The sequence below is a fragment of the Drosophila tropicalis genome, unplaced genomic scaffold (genome assembly GCF_018151085.1).
Source record: "Drosophila tropicalis isolate 14030-0801.00 unplaced genomic scaffold, ASM1815108v1 contig_443, whole genome shotgun sequence".
NCBI lineage: Eukaryota > Metazoa > Arthropoda > Insecta > Diptera > Drosophilidae > Drosophila > Drosophila tropicalis.
This window is the reverse complement of record NW_027172907.1, coordinates 433,979-444,561: the sequence shown is the minus strand read 5'-3', so window position 1 is coordinate 444,561 and position 10,583 is coordinate 433,979. Positions and strand designations below refer to the sequence as shown.

Below are 10,583 nucleotides of genomic sequence, written 5' to 3'. Positions count from 1 at the left end.
ATTTCCCTGATTTTCATTTTTTAGAAGGGTTTTATATGTATATGTATGTATGTGTATGTGTGTTTGTGTGTGGAATGCCTGGCAGGAAATTTATTTATATTCAATTTGTGAATTTATGCCACTTTTTTGAGAAGCAGCAGCCAACATTGTCGAGGAAATTCAGTTTGCTGCCATTGCACAAAAGGATTCAAAAGATGTGAGCCATACACTGAAAGAATTTCAAGACTATAAAATAATTTGAGGACGAAAAGAAGCTTTTATTTTAAAGATGAAGAAAAAAATGTTTAAAAATTATAGGAATTCTGTTCCAAACCGCACAAATATGATTTCATGGATATTTTTTCTAGAAATCAAGATGCCTTCGCTTAGCATTTCCAATGTATGCTTTGAAAGTTTTTCTGTTATTATATCGAGTTTTATCTAAAACGTCAAATTATGGCAAAAGTTAGACTGATATTTTATCTCATGTTTATATGACAAGTATATGTTATAGTTATCTGATTTTTAACAAAATTTCCAGAATTATAGATTATTGTGTGGGCTTAATAAAACCTCCAATCATTCCTATGAGAGCTATACGATATATTCATCCGATCTCGATAGAAATAGGCACATCCATTAATAGCTGATAATTGCTTAGAGAATAAGGAAGTAATTGAGAAAAGGCACTGTTTGGGACTGAATCTAGTCATCCAGACTGACATATATGAACTTGTCTCGTCGTGCGGTTTGAATATGTTTCCTTCTAAACTTTACTTCTGTCCAAATAAGTAAGAAGTGGCAAGAAAACGTTTACAATTTACATATTAACGTCCAACGAATGGTTGTGAAGCCAAGATTTTCTCGTCAATGGCATTTACAACGACTTTAATATTTTTCTCATTATTGTCTGCAAAAGTTTTTCTCAGTGTATTCTTTTTTTATTGGTAATTGAAATACAAAATGCTTGACTAGTTTTTTTCGAGTGTATGCATTTCCATTTATTGTCAACTATAAGGAAAACCTTTGTTGCTTCATTGGAAGGTAGGAAACAGCGGAAACTTGCTGCTGCTTCTCGACGTACTTGAGAATATATGTATGTATGTATTTATTTTTTCCGTTGGATTTGAAGCAGGCTGTCGATAAGGCAATTGCGAGTTAATATTTTCCACAAACTCATAAACACATTTAGCTGGCTTGGTTGGTCTGCACATTGATTACCTAATCTGAAGGACTAGACCAACTGTTGTGGCTTACCTACAATTTGAGGTACAGTCGAAACACACACAGACACGATCCTGACCTGCTGTTGGGTATAAACCAAAAGGAAGAGACGGAGAGAAGAAAACTACCTAAGACCTAGGTAGACTTAATAGAAATAAGTAAGGCCTCCTATATATATTGAGATGTCTTAAGTATTCGTTCACTCAGTCAACGTTTTGATCTTCTGTCAGCCGCATCCAGTTAGAGAGAAGATTAGTTGCCGTCTTCATTGTACTGTGATAGTTTCTAAACCCAGTGCTTCCCCATCCTTAAGGCTCAGGATGTTATTCCTAGCGCCGCGAAAGCATCTCTTTGCCACTAATTTGATCATGCTAGTTGTGATCTACATCATGCGCAAGTGCTTGCAGCTATTTTGCATTATTGAGAACAAGACTGGAGCCGATGGTCAGCAGAAGCCAGAGCTGAAGCAAGAGAAAAATTGGTCTGAGGATTCACCGCAATTGGAGAGACGCCGCGGTGGCTTCAAGATCATACCGGATGCCATTCATAAGAGCATGCATGGCTTCGGCTACGGCGAGGGTCACTATCAGATCTTTGTGGAGAAGAAGGAGCGCAATTTGCCAACTAAATCCCGTCTTAATGCGGCCACTGCTGAAGTCAAGCTCAATCCCAATTAGACACTTTGAATGGTCTAAATAATTGAGCCAACAAATTGTGGATACGTTGTCCGCAACAAACAAATTGACAATGGACCAAATTGGCTAGCTTTTAAAATAGCAACATCAACAATAATAACAATAATAACAAGAACAATAGTAACAGTAAACAAACTTATCAAGAAGCAACGACAACAACAAGAACAAATCAACATTATTTTTAATCCCCCCCTACACCGCCGCTTATGTGTCTTTTTTTTGTATTTTTTAATTAATCATTAATATTCGGGCAACAATTTTATTATTATCATTATCGAAGCGCCTTTTTGGGCCATTAATAAAATTTATATAAAAAAGCAACATGAACAAAATGAAGCGGTGCTTGGGTATGGGAAACGAACAAACAAAAAAAAAAAAATCTATGAAAATGTATAAGAATTATGTGAAAATCTGTGCCCCTGGCATTTTGATTGATGTTCTCCCCATTGCTGCGCCTCCCTGCCTAGGCCTGGCCAGGCCGGGCGTTAGGTGGATGCTGGGAATGGCCTGGAAGCAATATGATCTGCAACTTTTCTACTTACTTACTTGGCCAAACAATTTTTGTGTTTTTTTTCTTCTTCTGTGTTGGGATGCCACGTCGCCGGCGGCTACCGCTGCTTGAAAAATTATCTCTTGGCATTTGTGTGTCATGCATGAGCCATGACAAAAAGTAGAAGCGAACTATGGGTGGGAATCGTCTGAATCTGAATCTGAGCAGTTCTATGATCGTGTGGGTGTAACTGCAACATTAAATGTAGCCAAATTTATCACAAAGTAGCAAATGCCGCACATGGAGACCAAAATGCAGAGAATGGCGATGAAGATGATGGAGCTGTAGTTGAAAATGGAGATGGAGATGAGAACCTTCAAAGCAAGAACAATGTCAGACAATATGCTGAAGCAATTTGCAAATACTCTCACCAAAAAACTGCAAAAAGGTCAAAGAGTATGCATGGAAAATCATAACGTTTAACCTCCTTTTATTCAACACTCGTGAATCTTTCTCATAAGATTAAATTCATGACTTGAGCGATCATTCGTTTGGTGAAAAATCAAAATTCTTTTAGTCTATGGGAAAAGTTATTTACCATCTTAATACCAAATTATTTATTACCGATGCCTTACTACTTAAAGGTATACAAAATATTGTATTTAAAGATATTTTTGAAAGCTATGGCAAAACATCTTACTTGGTGAACTGGTTGTTGTTTTCCTTTATCTTCTCAAATTCAATATTAGTTGCTCAATAATCAAAGTGTTTAAATTTCTGTTTGGCATTTTTTGACGCTGCAATCCCAAAGGGTTCTTAGGGATTAGCAGGGAGCGAAAAAAGGCAATACCTTATGGGTTATGTTGGCATTTGGAATTTGATTTGCAGGAAACGTGACTTGGAGCGGAAAATGTTGTTTCCTAAATGAAGTTAGAGAGCATCTTCACTTCGCTTTAGTTTCTTAGTCTTCCACTCTCACTCGCTCTCTCTCTTTCTCCCTCTCTCTGTCACCCACACTAACACTCACACTGTCTTTGTTGCTCTTTCTCTGTCTTTTATCTATTTCTATTGTTCCGCATTGTGCCCAAAGATAAAGGAGAGGCGAATGAGCTAGAAAAAGTGGGAAGGAGGCAAAGGCAGAGCTTGTGTTCAGCTTGAAGCGTGGCAATTGTTCGCAAATCTATCATCATCATCTGCTTAAGCACGTGTCTGTAATGTGTGTGTCTATGTATGTCCATATATATGTGTGTGTGTGTGTGTGTGTGTGTGCGTGGGTGTCAGTGTAAAAGTGTGTACGCATCCTGTGGAAAATGCCAAGTAAGTAAAGACACTTGAAGACAATATGGAGAAAATTTGCTGCAGAATTTTATATGCATTTGCATTATAAATGAACAGAAATTTTTAGTTGTAAGCTTGCATCATCACTTGAGCTGCATATAAATTATGCAAGTGCCTCGCCCTCGCCCCTTTGCCCAACTCACCGACCGTCTCCATAATTTTAGCAACCGGAATCCCTAACGAGTTCGTTGTCTTTTGTATTTTGTGTTGTTTTGTTTTCTGTTTTCGGTTTCATTTTTTTGTTGTTTTTTTTTTTGTATCCTGAATGCAAGCTGTCATTATAATCATGATTATGATTATGATTGTTGTAATTCGAGTCGAAGAATATGGCCAGAGGGATAAGAACAGGAGCGAATTAAGTACAAACTAAAATCCATATCAATCAATTGGCCATTATAAATGATTCAGCCAACACAAAGCCGTCAAGCTAACTAAACTTATTTATCCATTTGCAGTTCTTTGATATTACTATTTTGACTAAAAAACTATAAGATATTTTGAAAGAAATCATATTAAAGTCGCCATCCTTCTGTCATTTGCTTTAAGAGATGCGGTCCTGCATTTTGATATACATAGAACATACGACAGAAATGAATATGTACGTATTTATGTATGTACCTAGATGCCATGTAAATGTTGTCTCGTAGTCATTCATTATATTATGTTTTGTTTTTTGTTTTTGCTTTTTTTTTTTTCTTGTTATCAATGACTGTTTGTTGTTTCACTTCATTCGTTCGCTGCACTGCAGTGCATGGCGATGAAAGCTCAGGGCTGTTCATGTGGAAAATAAAAATCTCAGCCGGATTAGCGCCAACGGCGCGTCTCATACATATAACATCCTTTTCATAATGAGGGGTAGAAAGGATTGAGAACTGAGATTGCATGAAGATTACGAGTGGTAACTGGACCTGTGCCAGAGTCGAACTAATGCTCCTGGTGCTCCAGCATTTTCATCAAAATCATTTGTTCTAGTTTTGTGCCAAGCATAAAATGCTAAGCTCTCATGTAAATCATGTTGCCCATTGTGGGACTTAAGCATCGTCTCCTCTCTATCGCTCTGTCTATTTCTCGCTTACTCTTGGACTCATTATAATTAACAATTTATAAAGCGTTAATCCAAACACACACACACACACACACACACAGACACTAGCACACTAGGACACTAGCACACACACACACACCCACACGAAGCCATTTATAGCAGAAGCAATTTGCCAAGGCAGCCAAAAGAGCATGTTCAGCAACAGCAAGCAGACAAACAAACAAGTGAGTCAGGAGTCTGGGTTAGGGGGATTGTGTTGGGAAATGGGAAGAGGAGACATCCATTTGCTTGTAAGCTGCTTTTGGCCCTACTCCTCTGCCACATCATCTCTTCTATTTATCCTCTCCTCTTTTCGCATCCTCCTAACTATGCTGCACGGCACGTCGCGCACATTAAGAAGATGAGCTGCATTTTTCATGCATGCGAAGTTGAGATTGCAGCTGCTCCATCTCCCACCACCCTCCCCAACCGCCGCGTCATCCCATCCTCTATTCCAAAACTGTCTCTCTTTCGCCAAACTTCATCCCTTCTCCCACAAACAAACAAATATACACACATAGGTACATATATAGCATTTTAGCTTTGGCTTGGCTTTGCTTGGCTTTCAGCTTCTTTCGTGTTACGTCCTTGGTCCCTTGTCCTCACCCTCGTCCTCATTCTCTGCATGTGCATTATCATCCTCATCAGCGTCATTTGTATTAATTGCCCGGGCATTTTGTTGTGCGCAATGATACCGAAAATGAGAGCGGTTTTCTTTTTTTGTTGCTTTTTTCGCTGTTGTTGTGGGTTTTACTACAGTTTTTCCTTCATTTTCATTTCATTTGTCGCTCTTTCTTAATGTGAAAAAGTAATTGTGTGTGCTTATGTGAGTGTGTGTCTGCCAGAGAGTCTTTGTTGAGCATTTAAAATTATAGCAAAATGGCCAATAATTATCAAGTTACTCTCAAATTTTTTAACTAAAAAAAAATATACATAATACATTAAATAGCACCTTGTGGTGCTCTTCCTTCTAGCTGACTCTCTAACACGTGTTTCTATCAGATGAACTATTTAAGATAATAGCTCCATTCTTGATTTAGTTACTTAATAAATTTTATAGCATACTTTTTTGAGCAAAAACGCGCCAATTAAATATAACTCATACGCAGAGTGTGCCAGATAGACTAAGTTATTTTTTTTGCAAAGACAAAAAAAAAAAAAAAAAAAAAAAAGGAACAAATTTGAAATTGAGGAAAGTGCGTGTTTAAATAAGGAAGCCTTCAGCTCAAACTATTTTTACAAGCGATCTGTCATCTTTATTCTTATACAACTTTTACTTTCGAGAGGTTTTCCTCTATAATTTAACTTTGCTTTAAATCAATTTAAGCAAGCATTTAACTCTTTGTCCAGCATAAAGAGCATTTGAGATGAATTTAGTTCTCCTGTGTTACACACACGTATTTCACTTGGCTATATATTGTACTCACTTGGTTGTCATTTGTCATTCACAACGGTTTTCCAATTCCACATGGCAATCATATTTCGCCATTCCATTTGCTGCCACCAAATTGGAATTGTCAATTACTTGCTTTGCCTTGATATGTAGTTTGACAGTCACTGGCTAAATATTTTGGCAAACTCTCGTTTTATGCATTGAGTTTTATAGCCGCTCAATTAGTTGCTCAATCGCGAATACTGAAAATACACACACACACTCACATACATATACACCCAGAAAGAGTCGCAGTGAGGAGACGAATGAGAGGGAGCGAGAGCACAATAGACCGTGTATGGGAGGAAAATTTGTTGTGCGCATTCAATTGAATTTTATTGAGTCTTTAATTGGCTTCATGCCATCATGCATGAGATGAGAAACAGAAAATCGTAACAATTGCATGCAGCATTTTCACCGATTACCATTTCCATTACCACATCCTTTTCCACTCTCATCGTCTCTTTCTCGTACATATGTATGTACAATTTGGTGCTTAATTAGCAATGCAATTGCCTTAAACAAAACACGAAATTGACAGTGAAGGAAAAGGCATGTAAGTGATTTACCAAATGTTGGCAAATTGTGTCTTTCGAATGCCTTAAGGCAGCTGCCATAGTTGCCAGTTGCAGCAATACACACACATAGTGCTGCAGAAAACAAAAGAAAAGCCATTTCCCGAAACTGAAAAGTGGGAAACCGTTTTCAATCTCTATCTGTCTCTTTCACTCTGTTGCTTTCTCTGTCTCCTGCCAAAGTGAATGAGGCAATTAAGCCATCGCTAATGAAGCAGAGCAACTAAATGAATTTCAACTGCAGTTTTGCCAATGGCAACTTTCAATATGCTGAAAAACATGAAAGAATTGAAACAATTTATTGAACAAAAAATGAAAATAAAAAGAGAGAGAAAGATAAATCGATTTGTGGTAAATAAATTTTAATCAACAACAAAAACAACAATACGTGCATATAATAATAAAACATTTTCATTAAGAACAAAAAAAATGTAAAGTCAATGCAAATAAAAGTGCCAACAATTGAATACCCTTTCTATCCTATTATTAAAGATACATAACATATATGTATGTGCTTTTACAATTTTAAGAATGTGTCAATGTTAATAAAACATAACTTTGCTCATTAAAGAATATAATATGTTCACTCACAGATTGATGCAGTCTAAGAAGGTTCTCAAAAGTATTTAAGGAATGAAAGATTTAACTTAGTTGAAACTTCTTCTACCTATTCTACTTCTAATAGAAGTTGTATAATAAATTTCACTGCTTACAAATCATTTTTTGTTGCTGATTTTGTTTGGTTTATAATTCAGCCCTTGAAAAACATTTGCTATAAGTCAGTGTACCCTTCACTTTATTGAATTGAAATTGAATATGATCAAACAAAAAAAAAAAGTAAGGCAATTTTTTAAAGCGGATTTTCAAGTCGACAAATGTGTGGCCACAAAAAACAGCAAAGGCTATGGCCACTTTTTTGTGGCCACAGGGCAGCAGTGCACATGAATGAAGTAATTAAATAATATAAACCACATAATACGTATGTACATACTATGTGTATATGTAAATACATATCTATCTATATCATGTGTCAATAAAAACAAGACATTTTTAAATGGCATGCGTACTTATGCAACTATTTACTGATTGGCTTTTGTGATTTTCGTTCAATGGGAAATATATCGAAAATACAATTAACTTTATGAATTTTGGCAAACATTTTCAAAATACCAATAAATGGCAAATGCAAAATGTACGACTTAGATATACATACATATATCTATGACTGTACATATAGATGGCATTCGGGTGTCGTCAGACTTTGGCGCCAAGCATCCTTTTTTTTTTTTTTTTTGTCGAAGGTCTTTCACATAAACAAATGTATAGACAATACGCATACGCCGTGTGGCCGAAGCGAAACGAAATGTTTATTACAATCCACTCAATAAACTGCCAAAGGCATATCTATACGAGTGTGTATGTTCTGTTTCTTTTGCTTGGTCAAAACGCTATAATCCCACAAGCGAATATGTATATGAGTCATATATGTACATATGACCCATAAACAGTGAGTGCAAAATGTTGGAAAACATGATTCATAAAGATAATGAAATCAGCCTACATAAAAAGATACTTTCAAAAATCCCCTCAAATCAAATAAAAAGTCCGAGAAAATTAAATCTTCGAAAGCCGAAATGGCCAACACACTTTTTGAATTGTTACAAAAAAACCAATTGACTCTGTTTTGCTCTAATAGTATATATACCCTTTGGAAAGTGTATTCATGTATTTTATTCTTGAAACATCAAAGTGAACATTAATGAGCAAACATTTTGTGTTGTCATGAAATGAGAAATCAATAACAAAAAAAAATGCGAATTTTTTTTTATGTTTAAACAATCGCAATTAAATTTCATTTATGCAATATGTGTCGTTTGTCTGCAAACCGTTTCAGCTCACTGTCTCAACTCACTGGCTTTATCCAATAGACAAATTTATATATGCACATATATGTATAAACATATAGATACTATATCTACATGTAGTTTTAGCCAACTTTATGCTAAGTGCAACTTTCAAATTCGATTCATGCAAATGCCGTGTGGATGTGGATTGTCGTTGACTTGGCCTGGCCTGGCCCATGCCAAATGGGTCAAAATGGCAGTCAGCCAGGCGGGTAGACGATTTTGCCAAACCAATACAAATATACACGACACACACACACACACACACACAGATATACGTATGCAAAAAAAATATAAAAGAGGACAAAAAGGAGAGCGAAATCGCGCGCGCTAAATTTGAAATCAAACACAAAAAAAATGCAAGTAAATAAAGCGGGATATGTTTGACTGTTTATATATACGTGTGTGTGTGTGTGTGTTAGTTGTGTTTGTGTGTGTGTGCGACTGCGTGGAGCCAAAGGCAAACACAAAGATGCATGGCCTGGGCACAAATGTTAGCATACACACACATATACAAAGAGATGGGAAACCGCATGGCCAAACATTAGTCCAATACCCGCATCCTATTCCTTAATCCTACAAGTTTCCCCACTCACCCTCTCTCTCTCTCTCTCTATCTCTGTCTATACGTTTGTGTGTGCTGGGCTCCCGCTTTCGCTACCAGGCACGTACAAATCCGATTTGCACAATTCAAATAGCATAAATTTTTGAGAAATGCATTGCAAATTATTTGCTGAAATTGTCGGTTCGTTTCAGCTGGCAATAAACTTGGCAAAAGAAAAAAAAAGTAAAAAAGCGGCCAGTGAAATGTGTTTTTATGTAATTTTAATTAATTTTTTCGTCTGGTCGTTTTCGTTGTTTTTTTTTTTTCTTTTTGCGGTCAGCTTAAGTTTCCATTTCACTTTCTCGTCACAGCAAAATCATCATCATCATCATGAGTGTGGCATGACGCGTTGCTGCCACAGACCTTGCAACATTCCCCTGTCATGTAGTTTAATGCTTAAGCTTTCAACTTTGCTTTCGTTTTAATTAAAAATGCGTTATTTTAATGCGCTTTCGCCAGCACCATCGTCATAATCATTATTATGCAGTTCAAGAGTCTTTAAGAATATCTTTATACTTATTTTTAAATATATATGTATACATATGCAAGTATCTGTGCACACGAACCATGTACAGTAATTTATGCATCTGATGCATATGGGTATGAAATTTCTTGTTTCATTAAGCGTTAACTTTGACGCCGTCTGCTATGGAATTGAAAGCAAATCTGTTGTTAAACGAAAAATCATGTCATTGCCATACGGTTTGATGAGCCATAAAGTATCTGTTTCAATTTCTGTTGCAGGTTCTCAGTTTCTCAGTTTTAATCGTTGACATCTTTTCCATTTTACATTGTGCATTTTACATTTATCATTTGCCATTTGCAAGTCACAACTGCAAAATGCAATAAATTGTCTGTCTACAACAAGAGGAAAATATGCCAGAAATGGCATTTAATGTCAAATAAAAATTCAAAACAAAACAAAACACACACACACACACACACACGACACAATGCAATACAATCAAAATGACAGACGAACACTCCGAGAGTAACATTTCCTGGGATATTTCCTAAACACAACCACACACTCGTACACCCATTCCTTGCCTTAGTCTCATTCTAACAGCAGTCTGTGACATATTTCAATACCAAATTCAAACCGAACAAGCTTGGCTAGCAAAGTTTCTCAGACGGAATACGCTATACCCTCTATCTCTCCTACATGTACGACCATTTTCCTTTTCCGTCAAGGACAGACCAAATCACAATTTCTTATTGAATAACTTATCTTTTAAAAATTACCGAAGATCTTTTA

General features: G+C 36.4%; 1 protein-coding gene across 1 annotated transcript; it reads left to right on the top strand.

Moving 5' to 3' along the window:
• Positions 1-1,487: 1,487 nt before the first annotated feature.
• Positions 1,488-2,219, top strand: LOC137574292 (uncharacterized). Its single transcript, XM_068286542.1, has one exon. The coding sequence runs from the start codon at positions 1,524-1,526 to the stop codon at positions 1,878-1,880; it is 357 nt and encodes a 118-aa protein (XP_068142643.1). The 5' UTR covers positions 1,488-1,523; the 3' UTR covers positions 1,881-2,219.
• The last annotated feature ends 8,364 nt before the right edge of the window (positions 2,220-10,583 follow it).